The sequence below is a fragment of the Rhamphochromis longiceps genome, linkage group LG9 (assembly GCF_057381845.1).
Source record: "Rhamphochromis longiceps isolate RC_006_pf linkage group LG9, R_longiceps_female_GT1.1, whole genome shotgun sequence".
Taxonomy (NCBI): Eukaryota; Metazoa; Chordata; class Actinopteri; order Cichliformes; family Cichlidae; genus Rhamphochromis; species Rhamphochromis longiceps.
The window spans coordinates 23344727-23372534 of record NC_140565.1 but is presented as its reverse complement, the minus strand read 5'-3'; the positions used below and the strand labels follow the sequence as shown (position 1 = coordinate 23372534).

Below are 27808 nucleotides of genomic sequence, written 5' to 3'. Positions count from 1 at the left end.
ATAAACGTCAGCATGGTAAACCAAGATGGTGACCATTAGCTTGTTAGCACTGCCACTGCTGTTTTCATTTGGCTTGAAATACTACATAATGGCAAAATTGCTGTTCACTTGGTTCTCTTTGTTTATATTTAGACTGATACAGAAGGACAGTACCACATCGGCATGATCGTGAATTTGGATGAATCATTTAGGTAAATATTAGAAAAAATACTGGCCATTCAGTAACAACTGCATGGGTGAGTCTAATACAGAGATAGTCTAAAACACATTGAACATTCACGGTACCAGTACTTATTTTCATTAATCACAGACGTTAAAATGAAACGCATTATTGCTCAAGAATTTCAAGTGAATAGGGCCTGTGCTAAAGAGGTTTGGTTTTTTTTTAATTTGGTATGCCCCCAGAGCGTTCTCACTCCCGAGGCGTAACATGTCGACGTTTTGTCACGTCCCGCGGCGTTCCTGAGGAACGCGAAAGGAGACCTTCGGCGTTCTTATGGTACGCGGTGGGTTATGGCTGGAATCCAGTGCAATGACGCTCCCGCGGTAATAGACGTTCCAGCCCTGTATTCCAGCCCTAAACCTAACCTTATCCCTAGCCCTAACCATAACCTTATTCCAGACCGTAACCAGGACTTTCATGATGTTAAATAGCGTGTTTCTAAGCGATTTGAAGAAAAAGAGCGAACATGTGTAGGTTCAGTCCAGACGGTTCTCATATTTCCTCTTTTTCCGAGGTCGTCATTTAGGAACAAGAGAAGGGGTTTTCCTCCACTTCAAGGACAGAGACTTAAATCTGTTCCAGTAAAACATTTTCTCATATCCATTTCCAGTAAGCGTCCCTTTGTAATTACAACAGAAAATCCCTAAACTTATTTTGTTTACACAGTGCTACAAGGTCATAAAAGCCAAAGAGGAAATTTGGTTCCAATCATCAGCGAGTTGAGCAAGGTGAGTAGTAGGAGCCGTGTTGTAATATACTTCTAATGTTAAAAAAAGTATACTTTTCTCTGTCTGTAAAGATTACATTTAAAAATTATAAATTATTAGTTATTACTTCTACTTCTTTCATTTCTATATCAGACATTTGACACATACATATGAATATTAACATACTGAAAATAAACCAACTGTATATTGTGTACAGCAGTTATATTTTTGAATCTAATCCTAAAACTGAGTGCAATATTTGGCTGCAGGATTGCAGGATTACTTGGAGACTTGAAAAATGGGATACCGGAATGTGGATAGCTGTACGTCAAGGCACGGCTTCATCTGTAAAAGAAGTATTGGTGCCCGATGACAATGACAGTAATTTGAACCAAAAATGTCAAATTACAAATCTGTTGCCACCGATTTTCACTCCAGTTCTTGTGTAATTTGGCATACCTCGTTGTTTCCCTTCCTTAGGAATGACGTCCTCATGCCATCCTTCCACTAACACTATTTCTGATGAGGATTCACCGAACAGTGAATCAACAAAAGGGCCAGATGTCTCTCTCAAATCGTGTGTCTTTGCTGGATTTTCTTCCTTTTTCTTAAGAATATGACTCTCAGATACTGTTCATCTGCTGTATACAAGGGTTTTTGGGTTTTTTTAGATCGACCACTTCTTCCTTTTTCCCATACTTGTCCAGTTTTTTCAATTTTTTTTAAAGAAACTCTTACACCATCCTGAGACAGGCCACTTTTTCAGCTTATAAGTCTTTGGAAATCACCTTGTTGGCACATTTGCCATTTTGAAATGTTATATTATCCCTGTGACATTGTTGTCTTTGGTTATTTTTCATACATTCAACCTAAGAAATTGGAACAATTATATGTTTTTTTTGACAGGTTTCTGGTAATTTAAAGAACTGGTTCTTTGCTATATTGCCAGTTATTTGTAGACAACACTGTTCTTTTACAGTAAGTTTGGTGCCTTTTTCATGCTTTAATGACTCTTAGGTCAGTATTTAGTATTCCAAAATCAAACAAAAGCATACCTCTGAAAATGGTCAGGTACAAAGAGTGAACTGACAATGAGTGAAAAAGCAGGCAATGTCCAAAGAAAAACTTTGAAAGACCATCAGAAAGCCTGGAGAACTGTTACTCAAGACAACTTTTAACATGACAGGAAACTCTAGCAACTTGGTAACAAATATAAAGAAACAAGAGGTGGCTAAATGCTTTTGCACAGTACTATATTTATTGTGGCATTTCAAATTTAAGATATGTCACTGCTAAAACTGTACATTTTGCCTCCTTTGCACACATCATTACACCGCGTTCCAAATTATTATGCAAATGATATTTTTCTCTGTTTTTTTTAAATAGTCGATTCAAATGAGTCAGCATAATTTTTGTGTCATCCACCATTAGAGTATAATTCAAATGTTACTGATCAAAACTCCCAATGAACACAGTATCTTTTTCAAAAATAAAAAACTTAAAATGCACTGTTCCAAATTATTACGCACACAGAGTTTCAAAACATTTTATAGGTTGTGGAGAATTGAAAATGGTCATTTGTTGAATTTGCAGCATTAGTAGATCAATTTTACTGAAATCAAAAGCTATTTCAATCAAAAACATCTTAACAGGTCAAGTAGGACCCCTTATTTGATAGCAGTTTTACAATTCTTGCATCCATGGAACTTGTGAGTTTTTGGAAAGTTTCTTCTTGAATGTCTTTGCAGGATGCCAGAATAGCCTCCCAGAGCTGCTGTTTGGATGCGAACTGCCTCCCACCCTCATACTTTTTTGTTTGAGGAGGCTCCAAAGGTTCTCAGTAGGATTGAAGTCAGGGAAGAATGGGGGCCACACCACGAGTTCCTCTCCTTTTATGCGGATAGCAGCCAATGATGCAGAGGTGTTCCTTGTAGCATGAGATGGTGCATTGTCTTGCATGAAGATGGTTTTGTTGCAGAAGGCACAGTTCTTCTCTTTCTACAATGGAAGAGAGTGGTCAGTCAGAAACTCCACATACTTTGCAGAGGTCATTTTCACACCTTCAGCGACCCTAAAGAGGCTGACCAGCTTTCTCCCCGTGATTCCGGCTCAAAACATGACTCCACCACGTCCTTGCTGACGTTGCAGCCCTGTTGAGACATGGTGGCTGTCCACCAACCATCCACCACTGCATCCATCTAGACCATCCAGGGTTGCAATGCACTCATCAGTGAACAGGACTGTTTGAAAATTAGTCTTCATGTAGTTCTGGGCCCACTGCAGCCGTTTCTGCTTGTGAGCATTGGTTAGGGGTGGCCAAATATAAGGTTTATGCACAACTGCAAGTCTCTGGAGGATCCTACACCTTGATGTTTGCAAATCTCCAGAGGCACCAGCAGCTTCAAATATGTGTTTGCTGCTTTGTAATGGCCTTTTAGCAACTGTTATCTTAATCAGATGTATTTGTCCGGCAGAAACCTTCATCATTGTGCTTTATCTGCACGAACCCATGTGTGCTCTGACTCAGCCACAAATCTCTTACATTATGGTGATCACGCTTAAGTTTTCGTGAAATAGCTAAGGTTTTCATTACGTGTCCAAGGCATTCAACTATTTCATGCTTTTCAGCAACAAAGAGATACTCTTTCCTTCCTATATTGCTTTTTTTTTTTTTTTTTTTTGCCTGTCCCGTTTGGTTCTTTTGCCATCAGAATTATTGTCTAAAGGCGAGGAAAGATGCCCGACGGATTTACTTTACCAAATTGACCATCCCAGCCTTGCCGTAATGGTCCATTTGATTCACCTTTTATTGTTCATTTTATTTTCACTTACTGAATACGGGACAGACTTGACTGGGGGAAAGAAGGGGAGAAAGAAAGAGGGAAAGAGAAACAGCTGAGAAGAGGGACGGGGGAGAAGGGCAAAAGACAAAAACCAACAGAATGAGCAGGAAAAAAAAGAAGAAAAAAAATGCATATATCGATCACCTGGGTCACCTGCTGAGAAAGAAAAAATAAGACAAGCAGAAGAGAACAAGAGTAATAGAATAAACAACATCACAATGATATATGGGAATATGACAGTAAATACTAAATATTAAACATTATTGTGCAGCACATAAGATCAACAGAACACAGTGGGCTTTGAGGTAGGAGCCAAAAAGGGTGTAGTTTGTGGGTGTGATCACCCGTGTGTACACCTGTGAGCATGGACGCGCTTGTTTTTTTTTTTTAAAGGTTCCTTCATGTAATGATCTGCTAGAGGGTGTGGGGGGGCCACAGCCCCGTCCTCCAGGGCATGAAGCAGGTATGGAGGAGATCAAAACTCCAGACATCCAGAGGCCCCCAGAACACAAGAGACCAAGGAAGACCAACAGAGGGGCAGCCGCGCCACTGTCCCAGAAAGAGCTGAGGAGAGTCCCAGATGAGGGCTCACTCAGCAGCCGCGGAGCAGAAGCCAGGGGGAGTTTGAGTGACGCGCCCGTGAGCTCCGCCGGCAGCCAGCCGTGCCTGAGTGACCGAGCCCCAGGCCGAGAGGCCGGGGGCACCCCACCTCCGAAGTGGCCCGAGCGAGCCCCAGGCTCCAGGCCCCAATATGCGGCCGCCAGGGAGTGAGCCGGTGTGTACCTGGACGTCCATCCCCGGACACAAAGAACCACCAACGCACCGATGTCTGAGGGAGTCCGCCACTGGCAGGGGAAGTGGTGGTAGGGGGAGATAGGCCTCCAAACCTTGGAGGGCCTAAGATGTCCCCAGAGAGGTCCCCTTCCTATATTGCTTGAAAATGGTGGTTTGCTTAATAAGGTGGAACATCCTTCTTTAGTAGTTTTTCCTTTAAATGGGCTCACCTGGCAAACTAATGATCATAGGTGTCCGAGATTGATTTCAGTGATACAAAGAGTCCTGAGACACAATTCCATCCATGGGTTTAATTGAAAAACAACTTATTTAATCTTTATGACACTTAACTGTCATAGTGCTATAAAAATATTATATATTCATATTTTTTTCCACTTTAAATTAGCCAATCTTTTAAAACTACTTCTCCCTGAAATATTCATATCAAGTTTTAATTATATTTCGGGGGTTTTAACCGATCGTGGCTCAAGAGTTGGGAGTTCGCCTTGTAATCGGAAGGTTGCCGGTTCGAGCCCCAGCTCGGACAGTCTCGGTTGTTGTGTCCTTGGGCAAGACACTTCACCCGTTGCCTACTGGTGGTGGTCAGAGGGCCCGGTGGCGCCAGTGTCCGGCAGCCTCGCCTCTGTCAGTGCGCCCCAGGGTGGCTGTGGCTACAATGTAGCTTGCCATCACCAGTGTGTGAATGTGTGTGTGAATGGGTGAAAAGGCAGCACGGTGGCACGGTGGTTAGCACTGTTGCCGCACAGCAAGAAGGTCCTGAGTTCAATTCCACCATCAGGCCGGGGTCTTTCTGTGTGGAGTTTGCATGTTCTCCCCGTGTTTGCGTGGGTTCTCTCCGGGTACTCCGGCTTCCTCCCACCGTCCAAAGACATGCAGCTTGTGGGGATAGGTTAATTGATTAATCCAAATTGTCACTAGGTGTGAATGTGCGAGAGAATGTGAGTGTGAATGGTTGTCTGTCCCTGTGTGTTAGCCCTGCGACAGACTGGCGACCTGTCCAGGGTGTACCCCGCCTTTCGTCCTATGACAGCTGGGATAGGCTCCAGCGCCCCCCGCGACCCTGAAAAGGATAAGCGGAAGCGAATGGATGGATGGATGGATGGGTTTTAACCCTTTTAATCGCAGTTTAATTACATGAGCGCACCGGGTTTTTTTTATCCCCAAAAAACAAAAAAACTAAATATTTTCCATAAAAAACATTTGAAGTAATATTTCACTTTTATTATAATTAGGCCTTTGGATGGTCCAAAGATTCGCACCAACATTCGTTTTGATCCAGCATTATTTTTAATGCAGGGGCAAATTAAAAAAAAAAACTCACGTCCATCGCCCTAGGGACCGTTTTCTGCCACGCCCCAAAAAGTGCTATAAAAAGATTATATATTCATATTTTTTTCCACTTTAAATTAGCCAATCTTTTAAAACTACTTCTCCCTGAAATATTCATATCAAGTTTTAATTATATTTCGGGGGTTTTAACCCTTTTAATCGCAGTTTAATTACATGAGCGCACCGTTTTTTTTAGCCCCAAAAAACAAAAAAACTATAAATTTTCCATAAAATACATTTGAAGTAATATTTGATTATTGTTATAATTAAGCCTTTAGATGGGTCAAAGATTGGCTCCAACATTCGTTTTGATCCAGCATTATTTTTTTGCAGAACTATAGTAAATTATAATAAAACGGTATACTATGTTTTTAGTTTTCACATACTAAGTGCTTATTACCTCGTTGTTTTCTAAAATAAACTTACAAAAATATGTTAATAACAATACAAGATCACTTTGAACCAGAAAAACATTTATTTGAGAAGGATGAACATGAGCGGTTATGTTGGGAATCGAGGAAGAATATGATTTCCGCTGCCTCCAGCCGGCTGCTTGGAGCGGTCTGCTTACAGCGGTGGTCCCGGTGTCGTTCCGCGGTGACTCTTCCGGGCCAGTTTGTTTCCCCAGTGTCGGGAGCACAGGCTGGGATCTAAATCACGCACAAACAGTATTCCACAATTTTTATTTTTAGTTACAAACACTTCTTTTTATGACGTTTTACACCTGAAACGTTGGAGGGCTTAGTTCTTTATACAGAAAAGTTACAGCAGGATATAAATAATTATCAGGCAAAATATCCTTCGTTCATTGCAATAATCCTGTCCGAACGTGAGAATAGTCAACATAAAATGTTTTCTTACCCTCAAATCGAATAATAAACAAACCAACAACAAATAACTCGCTGCGTCATCGTGACGCATGTTCTTTGTTCGGTCGACATGTCACCACATGTTTGATCGCAAGAGCAATAAATCTGTAGTTTTCTTTTCTAACACTCAACTTGCACGGTAATGCAACAACACAAGTTCTTCATAAAACCAGAACAAACCATAACTCGCTGATTCACCGTGATATGTGTCATGTTCTGTAGCGGAAGCTACCCCGACAGTAGCTACCGCTACATGCACGATCCCACGCAATCAATCTATTGTTTTCTTTTGTAACCCTCGTTGCATTGCCACTCAATGTAACGATACTAATTTTTAAAATAACGAAAACACTAGTATTTCCCTGCATTATCCCGATGCAGGGGGGAAGAGCGTATTTTGCCATCTGCTAAGAGCTAACGGCTATAGGCTGATAGCGTCGCCAACGCGATCGCGGATCATTGTCTGCGAGTGACCAAAATACTTTAAAATATCGCCCTGTTACTGTCTCATCCATCTCCTTTTCGCTTCCAATGTTATAATAAGTGGCAAAGGTGCTTTTTTTTTACCGTTAAACACAATTTGCATAATAATTTGGAACTAATTTTGGACTTGATGCCCTCATATTCTTCCATAAACAAATACACAGGATATGTACCCCTACCTGAGATAATCCACCTCTGACAACAATTTATACTTACACAAAAATCTAGTCTTACTGCCAGTAGATACCAAAGACCTGGTCGCCTACACAGAGCAGAACGAGCACGCAAAACAAAAAAAGGGTTGAGAGCAGAGGCAAGCAGCATTAAAAAATCAGATTTATCAGATAAACCAAGGATTAAGACATATAGTAAATGTAAAGTTCAGGTTATTTTAATTTAAAAAAAAAAACATTTAAAGCTTTATTCAGTGTCATGACAAGTGAGCAAAGTGGAAAGCTACCACAGTCATTCTTCATTCTGTATGACTATTGTGTTCCTGACAGAAGTTCAGTTTTAACATTTAAGAAACTTATCTGGATCTATTGGTCTAAGCACCATAACTTGGTGTTTCTGCAGTTTGGAACCAAAGTGGTCAAAGTGCCACTCATTTCCCCCAATAGGAAGCAGGATTTCCTCTTGTCCTCTCTGTCTTCTGATTGGTGTCATTGCTCTACTCTTCAACTAAAGCCTCATAGTACTATCCTGCAAAAACATACATCTTCTCAATCCCCCTTTGAATCTAAATTTAGTCTTGCACAGTGCAATCTGCTCTCAGGGTTCAAGCTCCAGGCACATTTTTAGCACATAATGTCTATTTACAACAGTTTAAAGTCAATGATGAAGTCAATAAAGGGAATTAATCCTGAAAAGGGTGCTTTGTGATATTTAAAAAAAAAAAAAAAAAACCTTTTGCTTTCATTATGAGTCTTGCCTGACACTTGAAGTTGACTTTCATTTTCTTGCTGAATGGAGAGGTCAGATTGTTTGTTTCCTACTTCCTGCCTACCCTGCCAAAAGGTCTGCAAAGCTTGTGGAACTTCCAGGAGTTTGACCAGGCGTAACTACTCATGTGACAGGATATCCATCTGTCTGATTAAAAAGGGAAGGCACTGAGTCTCTGGATCACTGTTGCTCCATGTCACACACCTTTGTATACACCAGACCCCTTTGCTCATGACAGGAAATCTCTGCTACAGCCTCATCCAACAGTAACTGCAAACTACACAAGGATAATGTTGCCCTGTTTAAATTTTGCTGTGGTCCTCTGTGTCCTTGTCCAAGTCTTCTGCATCACCGCTGATATAGGTATGTAACACAGAAACATTTTTGTTGGTTAATACACTTGTGGCTTCATTTGAAAAACATATCCCATGGGAATGTGTTGCTGAATTTTCTTTTTGCTCTGCTCCAGACACGAGTAGCTTCCTGATTTTCAATGAAGATCACAACAAGTGCGTAAAGGTGGCGAGTGCCACCTTTATAACAGTGGATGCTTGTAATCCTCATGCCAAAGATCAACAGTTCCGATGGGTCTCTGAGTCTCGTCTCCTCAGTTTGTCCCTTAAGCTGTGTTTGGGTACAACAGCGATAAAAGACTGGGTGAAGGTGCAGCTCGTGGAATGTGATGAGAGCAATGACCTCCAGCATTGGCAGTGTAAGAACGATACCCTCTTTGGCCTAAAAGACCAGGACCTGCACTTAAACTGGGGCAACCGCAATGAGAAAAGCGTCATGATCTACAAAGGTTCTGGGATCTGGAGTCGCTGGAGGATATATGGCACTCAGGGGGACCTCTGTTCAAAGGGATATCAAGGTAGGAATGATGGGCACAAGAGCCTACAAAGATAGCTAAACCTGAGTCTGCTTTAGCTTTGTAGAAAGTTTAGAAATGTGTTTTAGAAGGTCCTTGAACAGTGCATGCTTTAAAGTTGTTGTTTTTGGAATTTGTAAAGTACAATAAAAATTTTCTTACTTCCATTCAAATTACAAATGCAAAATATTACAATCTGTACAAAGCAAACTAGGTTATAAAAGTGCTATGGCTACTGATGAAATTACATTTACCATCTAAATATCTTAAAGTATGTGGAAGGTTGTTTTTTTATCTGATCTGAGTACGAAACTTGGCTTGGCTATAATAATATTTATTGGGGATTTTGTAGTTGTCTAGGGAAAGTAACATAGTTCTTATTCTTTCCCCCTTCTTTTTGAATATTTGGACAGAGTATGAATGTTTTAGCACATGTTAGAATATGTCGTTGTTTGGAGTGTAGCATTTGAGGATTTAAGCATTACGAAATTATGTTTTCAACTGCAGGTATAATTTTTAGAAAGATTTTCTTGGACTAGAGGGGAGCTGGTTACAGCATAGCTGTTGAGAAACTTGCTGTTCTTACTAAAAGTGAACACAGTCAGGGATCGCTGGTGAGACTGCATAATTGTCAGTGCAGCACAGATAATAAGTAGTCCTTATGAAGGCACTCTCTGTGCAGAGCATAGGCAGCAAGTCTCAACTGTATAACTGGAATCCATGGTGGATAGGTGAAAAACCCACACTTTTTAAAGCTTGGTAACTCAAACAACCAAAAGCTGTATTAAGTTTTAACATCCACCATCACTTTCAGGTCAAGCTAAAACTTTAGACTCATTTATCACACCTGATAACCTATTTGCAAAGTACAAGTATGAGTTTGCGTGCTTTAATGTACTTTTGGTTTGGAGTGATTTGCAGTGATTTGTACTTACCATTTGCAACGTTTGCAGCACTTCCCAACATTCTGGAGCGTTTTGGGAAAAACCCCTTTTCATCATGGGCACATGTCCATTACAAGCACAAGTTCATTTTCTAAATTTAAATGACTGACTTTAACCAGGGCAAGAAACCGAACACTACTCCTTCTCACTCAGCATCAGTAAACAAACTTGAGGGTAAATTGGCTGAAATCAATTGAATGAAGTTCTAAAAGCTTAAGAAAAGAACCCTAAGAAGTTGGGAGGCAAACTCTCATAATTATCAATCACATGCTGGTGAAATGACTGCACGTCTCCATTATTTGTGTCTCCACAGAGATATTCACACTAGGAGGAAATGCTTTTGGAACCGCTTGTCAGTTCCCTTTTAAGTTCCACGAGAAGTGGTACGCCGAATGCACTAAAGACGGTCGTACGGATGGACAGCTGTGGTGTGCCACAGAGAGAGATTATGATAAAGTGGGAAAATGGGGACTTTGTCCAACCAGAGGTAAGGAATGAAAAATCTCTTTAACCTGAAAGATGGTCTGATCCAGTCCACTTTACATCTATAATATGAAGACAGGAAGTCCTCCATGGTTACTTTTATTAAATCATGCACAAAAACTTTGTTTTTTATGAAGAATTAAGTGCTGCAGGCCCGTTTTCTGACCCTCTCTGACCTTTTCCTCTCATGGACTGTCAACACAGCACTGTCCTCTGTTTCCTCTTTTCACAGGCTTAAGTTTCCCCTGGCACTGCTCTTAAACTGAGGCAGGAAAGCAACAGCAAAATAAAGGGATCTCCCTTTACCAGACTGCTTTATAAAGTCAGAGTTCCGTCCCATCTGAGGCTGTAGAAGATGTTTCTTAAATTACATACTTTATATACTTTCTTCCTTTAAGTTTTGAAATTCTTATTGATACTTTCTGTTCCTGTATATCAGCTGTTCCCAAAATTAAGACTGCTGTGGCCCACCTAAAAACCACAGACTCCCATGGGGCCCACCTTAATCTTTCTTCTAATCAAAATACAAGAAAAATCAGTGTATTTCTTTGAAAATGTTATTCAAAAAGCATAAACAACACAGGCTGTTGGCTATAAATTGCTAATGTTGCCCAATCAGTGTTAAGGCCCACCTGCCACACAAACCTCAGTACTATAATATCACAAACTAACCACCTCTTATTACTAATTTTAATTAACCTTAATTTAAATAAATACATTTATATACATATGTAATTGCATATACTTGTAATTTCAAACTGAATTTCTCTTATTACTGCAGCACCACCTGCAGTACCTTCACCGCCCACCAGGGCCCCCCCAGCTCACACTTCGGGAATCACTGTTATAGATCAACATGTCATCAAAACAGACATGTTTTAAATTGTGATAGCACCCAATCTTCAGTCCATATTCAAACCATGCAGGGTAATAAAAGAAACTGAATCCTTCACTGTGTACTGAAGTCAGGGAGCGTTCAATGAATTTAACTTCCTGATGTAAGTAATTTCCAGCTGTGTAATAATTTATAGCGCTTTGTGTCTTTACCATAATCTAGCATCCTCCAACTGGATCACTGACCCAGTCACAGGGGTTCAGTATCAGTTAAACGCACAGTCAGTGTTGACTTGGTATCAGGCCAGGAAGAGCTGCCAGCAGCAGGGAGCCGACCTCCTCAGCATCGTAGAGCTGCATGAGCAGTCATACATTTCAGGTACATAATCAGCCTTCTATCATCTGTGTTATATTGCTGATGATACATTAATTTCAAATGCATGTGTTGACACAGGGTTAGCAAATCATTTGGGCTCATCTCTGTGGATTGGGCTGAACAGCTTGGATTTTGATAGTGGATGGCAGTGGAGCAACGGAAACCCTTTCAGATATTTAAACTGGGCCCCAGGTTAGTATGTCTTGGTATATGTCATGGAATTGTGTGAGTTTTTTAAATACCTGGAGTACTTCAAAAGTACACCCTTTTATATTTAGCATTAACTAACCTGTGCTTCCCACAGGTCATCCATCATCAAACCCTGGGTTAAACTGTGCAACCCTAAATGCTGCAAAGGCCTCAAAGTGGGAGAGCAGCGTGTGCAGCAAGAAACTTGGTTACATTTGTCGTAAAGGAAACGCTACCAGTCTGCCCCCACCATCGAGTAAATTTCCATTTATTATGAGTCCATATCTTTACAATACAAACCTAGAAAGAGTTTGTTCTTAGCCCTTCTGGTCTCTGTCCACAGCCAAACAGCCTGGCTTTTGCCCCAATCACTGGGTTCACTATGCAGGAAACTGCTACTATCTGGTGAGGACTGCAGAGATGTGGAGTAATGCTTTAGCTGCATGCCGCAAAGAAGGAGGAGATCTTGCCAGCATACATAACATAGAGGAGCAGAGCTTCATTATTTCTCAATCTGGATACAGTAAGTGTACAAGAAGATAACAACAAATAACAATATCCTGCTAAAGTACTGAAATATCAGAAAGTAAGTACTCTATCGTGACGTGGAATAGGCCTACCTATTACCTACCTACCTATAAATGAAAAGAAATAATTTTACATTTTGAGAAAATATGAAACTAGCCTTGAGCTAATTAGCTTAGCATAGCATTAGCTAGGTTGTACAGTATGAGCTTTGTAACAAACTATAGCTGGCAGCACCTCCAAACCAGACTAAATAAATAAATTTGTGACGTTCATTAAACAATTCTATTATAAAAACAGCCTGAAAGAGTAAGGAGACATATATGACCACTTTCCGTCTCTATATACTTCAAACCTCAGTGCCGACAGATGTGCTCTGGATTGGCATGAATGACCAAAAGAACCAGATGCTCTTTGAATGGTCCGATCACTCACATGTCACCTTTACCCAGTGGCAGAGTGATGAGCCCTCTCATCTCACCAGCTTCCAAGAGGACTGTGTCCTGATTCAAGGAAAGGTAGCACAAATTCTTGCAAAACCACAATCAATTCTGTTATAAAGTTACAACTCTAAGACCCCTCTGTATTTCTTATACAGGATGGTAAGTGGGCAGATCACACTTGTGAGAAGTTGCATGGATATATGTGCAAGAAGAAGGCCTCGGCTAAACCAATTGGAGGCAGTCTAGCAGAAGTCAACAAAGGGTGCACTCTTGTGAGTTATGTCCTCTCCTTTAAATACAGGTGCAATTTAACAGAAAAGCCTTTATTCATCATTTTTTTACCCTTTTTTTAGGGATCAATCAGGTTTGGTTCATACTGTTATAACATCGGAGCTGAGAAAAAAACCTTTGAAGAGGCAAAGCAGGCATGCTCAGGGGCTGGTGCGAACCTGGTGGATGTGTCTGATAGGTATATTTCATGTTTAGATGTTTTGTATTAGTTCAAATACCAAATATCCATTCATCTCTCCATCCATTTTGTTCAGCTTATCTGGGGCAGAAGCCCAAGCAGAGAAGCCCAGACCTTCCTCCTCCAGCTTGTCTGGGGGAACAACAAGGCATTCCCAGGGCAGCCCAGAGATATAACCTCTCCAGCGTGTCCTGGGTCTGTCTTCTTCCTGGTGGGAGATGCCCATAAAACCTCACCCAGGAGGTGCCTAGGAGGCATCTTTGTCAGGTGCCCGACTCACCTCAGCTGGCTTCTTTCGATCTCGAGGAGAAGCGGCTCTACTCTGAGCCCCTCCCAAATCGCCGAATTTCTCATCCTATCTCTAAGGGAGAGGCCAGCCACCCTTTGGAAGAAGCCCATTTCTGCCGCTTGTATCCGAGATCTCATTCTTTCGGTCATTACCCGAAGCTCGTGACCATAGGTGTGGGTAGGGACGTAAATCGACCAGTAAATTGAGAGCTTTGCTTTTACACTCATCTCTCTGTTAACCACAACAGATCGGTACAGTGTCTGCATCACTGTGGCCGCTGCACCAATCCGTCTGTTGATCTCCCGCTCCCTTCTCCCGTCACTTGTGAACAACACCCTGAGATACTTAAACTCCTCCACTTGGGGCAGGAACTCGTCCCTAACCCGAAGTGGGCACTCCACCCTTTTCCGGCTGAGGACCATGGCCTCAGATTGGGAGGTGCTGATTCTCATTCCCACCACTTCACACTCAGCTGTGAATCGTTCCAAGGTGAGCTGGAACCCCATCACCAGATGAAGCCAACAGAATCACATCATCTGCAAAAAGCAGAGATGAGATCCTGAGACCACCCAAGTGAAAGCCTTCCACCACTTGGCTACGCCTAGAAATTCTGTCCATAAAAATAATGGACAGAATTGGTGACAAAGGGCAGCCCTGGCTGAGCACATCACCCACCAGGAACGACTTCGACTTATTGCCGGCTATGTGGACCAAGTTCTTGCAACGGTTGTATAAGGACTGAATGGCCCGTAGCAATGGGCCAGACACCCCATACTCCCGGACCACCACCCACAGGACCCCCCCCCCGAGGGACACGGTCGAATGCCTTTCCCAGGGAGGCTGAGGAGTGTGATTCCCCTGTAGTTGGAACACAGCCTCCGGTCCCCTTTCTTAAAGATGGGAAGCACCACCCCGGTCTGCCAGTCCAGGGGTACTGCCCCTGATCTCCACACAACATTGTAGAGGCATGTCAACCAAGATAGCCCTACAACATCCAGAGCCTTCAGAAACTCGGGACACCGCTTTCTCCTCCTGAGTCGCCTGACGGTTTGCCAGAATCTCTTCAAGGCAGTCCAAAAGTCTTTTTCCATGGCCTCTCCGAACTCCTCCCACACCCGAGTTTTTGCTTCAGCCACCACCCGCTTAAGTCCAATAACAAAACAAGTGACGTGAGCATTGAAGTCTCCCAGTAGGACAACAGACTCTCCAGGAGGACCACCCTCCAGTACCCCACCCAGGGACTCCAAGAAGGCTGGGTACTCTGAACCGCCAATCGGCGCATAAGCACAGACGACGGTCAGGACTCATTCCCCGACCTGGAGGTGAAGGGAAAAAACCCTCTCGTCCACTGGGAGAAACCCCAACATACCGGCAGCAAGCCAAGGGGATACCAAGATACCCACCCTGGCCCGCCACCTCTCACCAGGGGTAACTCCAGACTGAGACAGAGTCCAGCCCCTCTCCAGGAGGCTAGTTCCAGAGCCCAAGGTGTACGTTGATGTGAGCCTGACTATATCTAACCGGTACCTCTCAACCTCACGCACTAACTCAGCCTCCTTCCCCACCAGAGGGGTGAAATTCTGTGTACCAATTGCCAGTCTTGGTAGCCGGGGATCGGTCCTCCGCTCCTGGCCGCCGCCCGGCTCACAATGCACCCGGCCCCCACGGTGCCTCCTGTGGGTGGTGGGCCTGCACCACCTTTGCTTTTTGTTCTATTGGTAGACCATACATTTTCAATATTGTGCAATAATTTTCATTTACGTAGTCATTAGAAGTTGAAACTAGATTAAAATTGGATTGCACAGTCCTTGCTCATATCATTACTCAATTCTTGAGGAACATGGTTTCAGTTCTTTCTTCAGTTTTTTTTTTGTTTGTTTTTTTATAGGGGATGCAAAAGAAATCACTGGACAAGGGTAGCTTTACTAGAGCTCTGATCACTTGATCGTGATCGCCTACTTTTACATAAAAATCCTTTAATATTAGAGCCTTCATCAGACTAGTATGGACAGTACTGAACCATGACATGAAAATTTGTTTGTCTGTTTTGGACTTTACAACTATTCCACACTTAATTCTAATGCAGAAATGTCACACATATGCCAAACTTTGTGTATGTTTTCATGCAGATATGAGAATGCTTTTCTGGTCAGTTTGGTGGGCTTGAGACCAGAGAAGTACTTCTGGACAGGCTTATCGAACACAGAAGACAGAAACATGTTCAAATGGATGACTGAAAGAGCGGTCACGTTCACTAATTTCAATGTGGGAATGCCAGGTACACCTTAGACTCTTTAACCTTATACACTCTTTAACTTATTACAATCCAGAGTCAGTTTTGATGTGTGTTTGGCATCACTGTCCTGTTGGAATACCCATTTGTGCCCAAGTTTGTGTCCATCTAGCCAATGATTTGAGAAGTTGTAGAATTTGGAAGAATTCACCCTTTGTGTAATGTAGCAGAACCATTGTCAGCAAAACAGTCCTAGAGCATATAGAGCATGTTGCTACCACCACCATGCTTGGCAGTTGATACAGTGTTCTTAATTTACTCCTCCCCTTTACTCCTATTATTTTGGCTGAATAGTGGACAGCTTCAAATTTTAGTCGAGCTTGAAGGTGCTGATTTCTGAAACTGGCTTCACTATTGACAGTGAAGCTGGGATTACAGCAGTTTCCAGTTCATGTCTTTTTTTTTTTCTTTTTTTTTTTGTCTGTCCCGTTTGGTTCTTTTGCCATCAGAATTATTGTCTAAAGGCGAGGAAAGATGCCCGACGGATTTACTTTACCAAATTGACCATCCCAGCCTTGCCGTAATGGTCTATTTGATTCACCTTTTATTGTTTATTTTATTTATTTTTTTATTTTCACTTGCTAGATTCGGGACAGACTTGAATGAGGAAAAGAAAAGGGAGAAAGGAAGAGGGGGAAAAAACAGCAGAGAAGAGGGACGGGGATAAAGGGCAAAAAAACAAAAACCAACTAAATAAGCAGACAAAAAAAAATACATATATCAATCACCTGGATCACCTGTTGAGAAAGAAAAAAGAAAACAAGCAGAAGAAAATGAGAGCAATACAATAAACAACATCAAGATGATCTATGGGAATATAACAGTAAATACTAAATATTAAACATTATTGTGCAGCACGTAAGATCGACAGCGCACAGTGTGCTTTGAGGTAGGAGCCAAAAAGGGTGTATGTGTGTGTGAGCACCCGTGTGTACACCTGTGAGCATGGACACGCTTGTATTTAAAAGGTTCCTTCATGTAATGATCTGCTAGAGGGTGTGGGGAGCCACAGCTCCGTCCACCAGGGCATGAAGCAGGTATGGAGGAGATCAAAACTCCAGACATCCAGAGGCCCCCAGTTTCCAGTTCATGTCAATATTCAGTCTTGGTTGTTCCTAGCTTGTTCCTGAACTAACTAAATTTCCTCTCAATTGAGGGAGAAAGTTAGGGTCTTCTTCCAGATTTTGGCAATGTGGTGACCAGTGTTGGGACTAACGCGTTATTAAGTAACGCGTTACAGTAACTACGTTATTATTGTGGTAACGAGCACGGTAACTAGTTATTATGCCAAAATCAGGAACGCGTTAGTCGTTACTGGGATTTAGATAGGGTCGTTACTCGTTACTTCGTGTGGTGGCTATCGCGGAGCTTCCACAGATTCAGTAACATTAGCAAGTGGTGGAGGCAGCAGGTGGATGAAGGAAAAGGGAGGCAGAAGGAAAAGAGACCCGAGGCGGCCGCCGGTCCAAGTGTGAACTGAACTTCAGGTAAGAAGTTATGAACATGAATGAGTTGAAGGGAAGTTATGAACTATTTCTGAGAGATAAATAACACCAGGATCCTTTTTTAGGTAGCTGACAGCTGGTAACTGTGCAGGTGCGGATCTAGCAAAGTGTGGCCAGGGGGGCATGTAGGGTGTGATGGCTGCACTTACAGCCACACAGTGGTAATATCACCATGTTAGTGGTCTTTTTTGGACTTTAACCTGTGCCTAAGTTTCCTTCACTGCTCGGTCCATCACATAGGGCATTAACGGGGAAAGGGGGGCACAAAGAAATACTTTTCTTTCTTATTCTCATTTAAAATGTCTAGCTTTTAAAAAAATAATTATCTGAATCTTACAACAAACGATTGATAGATTGATGCATATATACCATCAAAACAGTGAACATCACTGTCACAACAGCGTTTGTTTTCATTCAAAGGCTTTAAGATTTTTCCTATAATGGTGGGCCAGTCTCTAGTCAAAATGTCCGGGCCAATTTTCTGTCCCAGTCCAGCTCTGTATGCAGCTCATCTGCAGTCTGGTGTCATCTTCCTAGTCAGAAGGCAGAATTTCTGAGTTCTGAGTACAATCAAAGCACCACGACTGCAGTTTTTGTGTTGGATGTAAAAGGCGCACATGACGCTGTGACGTAGGCTAGAATCATGGCAGTAGTCAACGACGGTCCAGGTGTGGGATTTCTCTCGTGGAAATATGCACATTATCTTTTCCTTTCTATTGGTAGGTGGCACAGTGCACTGTGGCAAGTAAGCAAGCTAGAAGACTGGCAAAGTTATGGAAGCAACACATTAACAAGAGAATTCTGAGTAAAACCAAAGTTACTTTCCCTAGTAACTAGTTACTTTGAAAGTAACGAGTAACTTGAAGTAACTGAGTTACTTTTGAGAGAAGTAACTAGTAATGTAACTAAGTTACTATTTTAAAGTAACTTACCCAACACTGGTGGTGACACAGCTGAATAACTTGTGATTAAGCTAAATCATTTAAACTGATATTCTCGGAATCTGAAGTTGTTTAGAGACAGACCTTCCCAATCTACAGTTCTCCTTCTTCACTTCACTTGGTCTTTGCCATTGTTCTGAGAATGCTGTCATGATAATCATTGTCATGTAATTCATGATCACTAATGAGAAGTTATGCTCAACATAGTTTCTTTTCTGTATTAGATTGAATCTAATCCGTATGCTTTTATCTTACTCTAATAAAAGACAGAAAACAAGGATGTGTTGCCATGACAACTGGAGTTTTTGCTGGACTATGGGATGTTGTCAGCTGCAGTAACAAGGAGAAGTATATTTGCAAGAAACGTGCTGAGGGTGTGCAGACAACAACAGCTCCACCCACCACTCTGGCCGCGGCCTGTGCTTCTGAGTGGACCCCGCTCAGCAAAGGGAACAAATGTTTCAAAGTAGGAGCATAAACTTAAGAACAATAACAAATTTGTGCCGTTTCAGTAATAAAACACTGGCTTCCCCCCCCCCCCCCCCCCTTTTTTTTTCACTCCTTAATAAAGGCGTACAAGAAACGTCAAGAGGAAAAGAAGACTTGGTCTGAAGCACGGGACTTCTGCAGGGCCATTGGCGGGGACCTCATAAGCTTACACAGTCATCAGGAATGTAGAGAGCTCAAGTATGTTTACTTGCACTAGCTAACAGCTTGCATATCTCAGAATTCATACTGGGTAAATCAACAAGTCAGATAATCAGTGCTTGTGTTTTTTACTTTCATACAGTGTCTACTACAGTGAAAAATTCTGGATAGGCCTCAGCTTACAGGGAACCAATGGAGGTTTTGTCTGGAGTGATGGATCACCGGTATGTAGAAATTCAGAACAATCAGGAAAAGTTTTAATTATTACTGCTCTCATTTCCTGCCTAATTATGTATCTTTGTAAAAACTTTGACCTAGTTTGACTTTGAGAACTGGGGCTATGGAGAACCAAATAACCACAATGACAACGAGCACTGTACAGAGATGGACCTTAACTTAAGAATGAGGTGGAATGATCGACACTGTGATGCCTACAATAGCTGGATTTGCCAGTTACGCAAAGGTGAGACAGGCTGATCATATCTTGGAATTTCAGCTCACACAGAGCCAGATTTCCAAACATTTGGTGTTAAATTAAAGCTTGGTAATATTTGTGGGTCTCGTTTATTTATTCTCAGGTGTGACTCCCAACCCCGAGCCTGTGATATCCGTACAAGGTAAGTTTAATTATTGTTCAGAGAAAAGTCTAGTTGATTCAACAGATCTTTTTATTTCACTGAGAAATACAGTTTAGGTCAGTTGATTCACCACTTCTGTCTAGACTCAACGATGCCCTCTGCTATTTCATTGATTGGTCTAAAATGTAAATTATACCTCATTAATTCATTTATGGTTCTTTGAGTCTAAACCCTAAGGATTCTTTAATATTTCTGCCTTTTTTCTTTTCATAAATCAACTTAAAGATTTACAAAGCTGCCTGCATGACTGAACTCCCAATGACTGTTTTTGCTCTCTTTGCAGAATACAACACCACAGACGATGGATGGCTTCTATACAATGACAGCCAGTATTACCTGAACATGAACAAACAGAGTATGGAAGCAGCCAGAGCCTATTGCAAAAAAAACTTTGGTGAACTTGTAGTCATCACAGGAGAGAGCGAGAGAAAGTTCCTTTGGAAACAGGCAAGAAATATAGAATACATTTCCAAACCTGATAAATCAAATCAGGACCTTTGTGCATTTTGTTTAAATTCTAAAATCCACAGAGTCTCTTTTTCCTTTTCCTCCTAATATAAAGTCGCATTTTATGTTTCAACAGATTTCTAGAGGAACACAAGGACAGTACTACATCGGCCTGATAGTGAATTTAGATAAATCGTTTAGGTAAATCAAAATGCATTATTTACAAAAAAAAAAAACACTAGCTGTTTACAAACAACCTTCATCAAATGTTTAGGATTCTTGATAACTTGTTAATTCTCTTCTTTTCATTTTAAGCTGGCTTGATGGCACCCCTGTAACTTACACCGCATGGGAACACAATGAGCCCAACTTTGCCAACAATGATGAAAACTGTGTGACTATGTACAACAGCATGGGTGAGTCTAATACAGAGAAAATCTATATTGTAATTTATGGTAAATGTTAGTAAAAAATTAATCCCTAAATCCCTTGAAATGATTTGAAATTCAATTCAATTCATAATTTTCTGTAAATTCTTAACATGTAGGGTACTGGAATGATATTAACTGTGGTATTGAGCTTCCGTCGATATGTAAGAGAAGCAACAGTTTTATCAATACAACAATGGCCCCGACCACAGCTCCCAAAGGAGGATGTGCTCCAGACTGGCTAGCTTTCCAAGGAAAGGTAAATACATATGTACTACACAGATTATTCCAGGTAAATGTCTTTAATTAAACAAACAAATAAATAAAAAGTATGGAAAAATATCCTGGCCAAGTTGATTTCTGCCCATTTGTTATTTCAGTATAAACGCCCTGATTACATTTTATTTACACAGTGCTACAAATTTGTTGTGGGGAATCACAAAAACTGGCACGATGCCAGGACACACTGCATAAACCAGGGAGGAAATCTGCTTTCTATAACCAGTGAGAAAGAGCAAGGTGAGTGACAGGAGTGTTGCAAAGTGCAGTTCATGTTTAAACATATCGGCTGATTTTCATGTGTCACTAAATTACATTGCAATAATTCCTTTCTAGCTTTCCTAACAACACAGATGCTGAACTACAAGGAAGATTTTTGGATTGGTATGAATGATGTCAACTGGGAGATGCGCTTTGTGTGGACAGATGGGAAAAGTATTTCCTACACCAACTGGGCCTTAGGGGAGCCAGCATCAGCACCTCCAGGAAGATATTTTCATGAGGTTTTTCTGAGAATTTTTTCTCTCCCTCACACGCTTTAATTTAGAAAAGACATTGAATTAGACTGAGTGCTGCCTATCCAGACAGCTAATATTAAATAAACAGTTTAGTTTAACAGTAAGGCACATGTATGTGCCCCAGATGTTCCCAGTCACCTTAGCACATGATTAGGAAGAAGTCTAATATGATATTCAAAAGATCACTTTTAATCACTGAAATGGTAGTATTTCTTTGTTATCCCATGCTTCCAAGTCAAGGTTTGGTCTAATGAACATATACAATATTTAAAATCTTTGTTTCATAATCAGTACTATAGAAAGAAAAAAACAACAGCAGCTATGTTTCCAGTTATCGAGTTCAGGAGTCTCTCGCAGCTGCCACAGGGTCAGAGGCGGGCACACAGTGGCCTTTGCTGGGTGAAGAGACACAGAGAGGTGGACATCCGTGCTCACAGTCAATTTAGAGTCATCAGTTAACCTAACCTGCCTGCAGAGCATGCAGGCAGACACAGCACCACTTGTATCTACTTTTAGTTAAATAAGTAATAGGGGTGCAACGATACACAAAATTCACGGTTCGGTTCGATACTTTGGTGTCACGGTTCGATATTTTTTCGATACAAAAAAAATGTTCATGCCTTTTTAATTTGTCATTTATTAAAATTATAAATATATATTTTAACTCAAAAGTACAGTTTTTAAATTTAACCCTAACCCTTGTGCGTGTTTTTTATTTTGACAGCGAATGCGCACCTGCGGACCACTTATGTGCAGCCCTGGTTATTTAGCTCGTCATATTGCAGCCACAGAAATTCTTTTGTCCATGAAACCATAAAGCTGCACTTTCTTTTTGCCTCATAGTCTGATTTGTCATAACTTCTCCGTTTTGTGGTAAGCTTTTCTTTGGCTCTCACTTCTTCACCCTGACCTGTCTTATTTGGCTCAGCAGAACTAAAATATATATCTGTCTGTGAAGGTTCTCAGTCATCCAGGTCATCGTAGTCAAATATAAATCCTGCTGCTTTTACACACGCACTCACATAAGCTCAGCGATTCTCTGCGCGATCAACCTCTCACATGTGTAAGCTGCGGGAGATTTCACTTGTCATGTTTGCATAGTAAGCTAACGATTAATAAGACGATGTCAGAGGAATTGGTGCGGAAATTATCATCACTCACAGATCAGTGCTGTCGCTCTCTATACACAGTTCGCACGATTGCAAAGTGAAAGCAAAAAAACAAGCGCAAATTCAAACGCGACTTCAATATGTCACATATTGACAGTGGCTCACCGATGCCAATGACATAATTACCCAGCTACATTTCCGAAAGAATGCAAAAGCATTGACATATATTTTTCCTTCCTACAATAGCCCGACGGGCAGGGCAGAGATAGATTTTGGTAGCCCGACTGAAAAAAATCGCTAGCTCCAGGACGTTGGGCTAGCGATATTGCGAGCCCTGTATCTGATTGAGGAATCACTCATCTTTGGAAAAGAGAGTTTATTACAGAGAAATGTCTCTTTCCAAAATAAAAGCTATACTATCCGCTTCTTCTGGGCTATATTCTCAGCAGCATATTAAACAGCTGTCTAAATGACTCGGCTAAAGTTAGTAGCATGCTTGCTTGTTTTTTTTCTGCTTCCACTTGTCTTTGCACTAGGATGATGTCGGCGTAAATGTGCAGTCATATTCGTTGTGTTCCCACTAGTGCTTTCAGGTTAATCTCGTTGAAATGACCTTAACGCCACAACACGGCAAATCTCCGTTAACGAGCTACCGCGGATCGCCCCGTGCATGGGGCTAGACGGCCAACACGTTAACGAGCTAACTGCGTTAACACACTAGTTCCCACCCATGTAATTGAACATTGCATGGCACATCCAACATACTGTTTTACTTTAGTCCATGACTGCTTACCTTCAGGGTCATACGTCACATGAAAACCAAAATAATTCCAAACGCCAGATCTGAATGAGGGTGGGGGAGGTCCATGTTGTAAGGAGAGCTTAACTTCTGTCTCGCTAGCTTGCCCTGCGCTCTTCCTTCTGACGATGCTGTCTGTGTTGAGCGCTCAGTGAATCTGCGTTCGACTACTCCGCCTAGGCTGCACTGTCGACCCTAGGCGGAGTAGTCGAACGCAGATTTACTGAGCACTCAACACAGACAGCATCGTCAGAAGGAAAGTTGATAAAATAAATTACAAATTTTGTATTGTTCGATACATATGCGTACCGAACCGAAAGCACTGTATCGAACGGTTCAATATCGATACGAATATCGTTGCACCCCTAATAAGTAAATCTGTAAACTCTTTTACTCCACCAGCCATTCTTCCTCCATCACACAGTGATTACACAGATTATGTGTGCATGCCCCAGTGGTAATATTTATGTAAGACCAATAAGGCAAACATTTACTTACTCAAACGGTGTGTAAAAAGAAATGTCAGCATACTATCATCATAATACAATCAATGGAAACAAACCTTTTTTTTCTGCTTGACAGTCCTATGACTGCGTGATCATGATGGGCACCAGTGCCAGAAAAACTGGATACTGGAAGGTGGATGACTGTCAGTCAGATTATGGCTTCATCTGTAAAAGAAAAATTGGTGAGTAACAAACTGACGAGGCCACACTATCAGTAAAGCATGCTGTTAAATTTGGAGGCGCTCTCTATTATCCTTATCCTTAAATGTATTATGCAACTCACCTCTATGAGTCACAAGATCAAGCTTCAGACAACTTTTTTAACTCTTGGATCTGTGTGATGTCAGTGACTAACCCTAATATGGTCATGTTGCCTATGGCCACAATAGCCCTAGTAACAGTCAGCCAATCAGAACAATCAGTTTACAGTTAGCTTAACAATACCCAGCATAAACAAAAATGATTTCAACATTTAAATTATTTAAAAGTGTGACTTGTCATGAATTGTTGAATGAAGGCAGTTGAGAGGACGCTGAATCATGATGTTGAAACAGGCATTACAACAGAAATGCGTCATTACACTGCATGAAAAACAAAAGAAAAACACACAGAGAATGGCTAGGAGCCAAACAGGAAGCACAACCAGAAGCAAAACAGGTGATCTGACAAAAAAAGACAGGGGTCAAAACAGGACTCTGTATACACAGGGGGCTGCTGAGGATGAAGAAGGTCAAAGTACAGGAGCAAGTAATCAAACAGAAGTGAAAACAATGAGAGAAACAGGAGGGGTGAAAAAGCAAAGTGGAAAATAGTTCAGTTTTGTGTAATCGAACTTGAGTTGCAGAGACCTTACGTAGACATTTTTTGTGACTGTGATTACCAGCTAATGTGTGTCATTTACTCAGATTCACAAATTGCTGTCAAACCCACAACTGTGTCACCAAAGACCTTCTACAAGCTCGGCAATGACTCCTACAAAGTGGTGACCCAGAAAATGCGCTGGGATGAGGCCAGGAGGCAGTGCCAAGCAGATGATGCAGAGCTGGCTAGCATCCTGAGCCCCGTAGCACACGCATACGCCACCTTGCAGATTCTCAAGCTCAACGAGCCTTTGTGGATTGGCCTCAACAGCAATGTGGTAGGGGTCTACCTGTTACAGCTTATTGCTGGTTCAAGCAGGATTTCAAGTTGAGATTTTGACCTTGTTTCTAGCTCTGTGTCAGTTTTCAACGATTTTATTTTTTCAGACTGGTTTTCACTTCAAGTGGGTGGATAACTGGGCTCTGTCATACACCAAATGGGGCAAAAATGAACCTAAAAATAACTACGCCTGTGTGTATGTAGATGTGGACAAAACATGGAAGACTGCACCATGTACCAATACCTATTATTCCCTTTGCAAAAGGTCACAAGGTGAGACATTCTGTGTTTTACACTTTGTACACACTCACTATGCAAAGTTAGCAGGCAGCTCATAAGACTGGCATAAAACCTGCTCCTTCTTTTTCAGTTGTAGCTCCCACTGCTCCCCCGCAGCTTCCTGGAGACTGTCCACAATCAACAAGCAGGAGAACATGGATACCTTTCAGAGGCCATTGTTATTCCTTCTTCAGCTCAGTGACCAACGACTGGGCCCACGCCTCAATTGAATGTATAAAAATGGGTAAGTTACAAATAATTCAACGTAAACAGAGAATTATGTCCATGTTTATAACCTTTAGCTTTTAACTGTTGTACCATGTTTATCAGGTGCTTCTCTAGTGAGTATTCAGGACCCTATTGAGAGTAAATTCATAGAAGAGAATGTGGAGATTCTCCAGGACAGTGCCAAAACCTTTTGGATTGGCATGTACAAGACCCATGAAGGTGAGGTTAACTTCAGCATAATATATACATGTATATACACACCGACACATTGGATATGTGTTGATAAATTAACATGTGTCTCCGCTTCAGACAAGTGGATGTGGATCGATGACAGCCCTTTGGACTATACCAACTGGAAATCAGGAATGCCACAGTCAGAGTCGTGTGTGTACATCAGTTCTTACACTGGTCTGTGGAGTACGACAGAGTGCAGAAGGTCATTTTCTTTCATCTGCAAAACACCAAAAGGTAACTTAAAGAAGCTTTTTTAAAAAAAATATATTCAAATAAGCCTTGTATGTATTTACTGATTTATTTACTGATTTATCATTTTAGTTATTAAACCTACAGAAAAGCCTCCATTTGTTGGTAAGTTGTTAAAAATATATAACATATATTTTTTAATTTTTCAAATCTGAGTAAATTCACTGCTCCAACTTTACATTTTTGCCTCCTCAGCCCACGTCGTCCAGGAAACTACACACGGGTCCGCTGGCATCACTGTGGCTATAGTATTAATTGTAATCGCCATAGTTGGACTTGGTGCCTTCCTCCTGTTCCGTAAAAGGATACCTAGGATACCTGCCCCCACCCTGGGAGAATCCACCTTTGACAACAAGTTATACTTCAACAATCCAAACCGAGCAGCGGTGGACACCAAAGGGCTGGTTGCGAACATAGAACAGAATGAGCAAGCATAGAAAGGCAGGAGAGGATTGGCAATCAACCCCATGAAAATTAGATTTCTGTTTTCATTTTATGTTTATATTTTGGATCACTTCTCTGGAAACTGGAACTGTTTGGTGGTGGTGGGGGGGGGGGGGGGGGGGGGGGGGGGGGGGTTGGTTTGTTTGTTTTGGGTGGGGGTTTGAGGCAATTGTACGATTTGTATCAAAAATAGTGATTACAAATTATTGCGTTTTTGTTTTTCATGATAATGTAAAATGTGAAATGTGTACAAATTTTTTTGTTTTGTTTTAATGAATGATGAGAATGACAAAAAGTGAATTTTAGTGCTATTTGACAAATCTTTTTATGGCATTTAAATCAAAGCCTGATTAAAAAAATATGAAAAGATGAAGAAAAAATTACATTTTTTTTTACTTTTAAGTGAATGAATAGAAGCATAGTATTTATTTAGAGCCGTGATATACATGAAGACTGGGCTGATTTCCACTAAGTTATGGTAAACATGAATAGTTGAATCTAATAGAGCTGCAGGCAACATGCTTAGTTTCCACTGTGATGTTTATGTAACCATGTGTAGAAAGGAAAGAAAGAGAGGTCCTTCTCCATCAGGTGGAGAGCAGCTAATCACCTGATGGCAGGGAGGTGGTAAGTACAGGAGGACAAAAAAAATACATTTTATTTATAAAAACCACTCCAGGGTGTTCAGGACAACAAAAACCTAAAAGCACACAAAACAAACTAGCAGTCCACAGTATATTAAGCCTACAGTCACCATGGTCTTAAACTAAGTGCTCAATAAACCATTGGAACAAAAAGCCTTTCATCAGCCTCAATATGAATCACCTGTTGCTGGGTCCAACTCCATGGCCATGCCTGGCAAAGACTCAATATGGCCCGCTGGATTTCATGGGACACTGTGAAGGAGGGCATTGAATTGCAATTTTACAACTTTCACAGCTTTTTATACTGATGGGGATCTCTCCCATTGCCATTCATACGATGCCAGATTAAGTAAGTAATAGATAAACAGTTAGATGACAGAAAAGTCAAAGACATTTTCTGTGAATTGACAAAAACCTTTATTTTATGATTATAAGACAGTCACTGAGTTATTTATTTACTTACAGTTTTAATTTAAGAGTCATGCTGACAGATTTCTTTCATTACCTATAACATAGAAAATCTGAGACAGATTAATTGCACTTCTACTTCTTTTTCTAATACTAAGATTGGGATTAAATGTATACTTAAACTTCTTTGCCCTGACAAAAATAGGGATTTTACAAAGTGGGCTGTTTGTGGCCCTCGAATATGAAATGAGTTTGACATACCCGTTTTATATAAAAAGCTATTAAAAAGCTGCCAGATCATTTCACGAGTCCCTCCTGAGCAAACACCCTTGTTCTTTTTTAATTTATCGAGCACAACCAGGATCCCATTAACGCTACATTGAAGATGTTGTTCTGCATTAGAAAGGTCAGAAAAACTCACTGCTTGCCTCTATCTACAAATCTAAAGAAACTTTTGAAA

General features: G+C 41.2%; 1 protein-coding gene across 2 annotated transcripts; it reads left to right on the top strand.

Moving 5' to 3' along the window:
* Positions 1–8357: 8357 nt before the first annotated feature.
* On the top strand, positions 8358–26665 carry mrc1a (mannose receptor, C type 1a). 2 transcript variants are annotated; one of them, XM_085418922.1, is made up of 30 exons: positions 8358–8554; positions 8661–9062; positions 10317–10490; positions 11544–11699; positions 11775–11888; positions 12001–12141; positions 12229–12408; positions 12771–12928; positions 13009–13125; positions 13207–13322; positions 15741–15889; positions 18617–18816; positions 18922–19037; positions 19141–19222; positions 19317–19461; positions 19577–19615; positions 19920–20083; positions 20220–20284; positions 20399–20499; positions 20631–20770; positions 20925–21030; positions 21127–21293; positions 23799–23904; positions 24628–24860; positions 24970–25135; positions 25233–25385; positions 25472–25588; positions 25679–25837; positions 25925–25957; positions 26048–26665. In XM_085418922.1, the coding sequence occupies exons 1-30, from the start codon at positions 8482–8484 to the stop codon at positions 26287–26289; spliced, it is 4314 nt and encodes a 1437-aa protein (XP_085275048.1). In that variant the 5' UTR covers positions 8358–8481; the 3' UTR covers positions 26290–26665. The 2 variants fall into 2 exon arrangements, with proteins under 2 accessions (XP_085275048.1, XP_085275049.1); XM_085418923.1 differs by lacking the exons at positions 25472–25588; positions 25679–25837; positions 25925–25957; positions 26048–26665 and having other exon boundaries at positions 25067–25135; positions 25233–25370.
* Positions 26666–27808: the final 1143 nt, after the last annotated feature.

Excerpts from the sequence above, each read along its gene's own strand:
- mrc1a (XM_085418922.1), top strand. The coding sequence starts at position 8,482 with ATGTTGCCCTGTTTAAATTTTGCTGTGGTCCTCTGTGTCCTTGTCCAA. Across the intron at positions 20,285-20,398 it reads AATTTAGATAAATCGTTTAG|CTGGCTTGATGGCACCCCTG; the intron begins GTAAATCAAAAT and ends TTTCATTTTAAG. Across the intron at positions 25,386-25,471 it reads AATTGAATGTATAAAAATGG|GTGCTTCTCTAGTGAGTATT; the intron begins GTAAGTTACAAA and ends CATGTTTATCAG.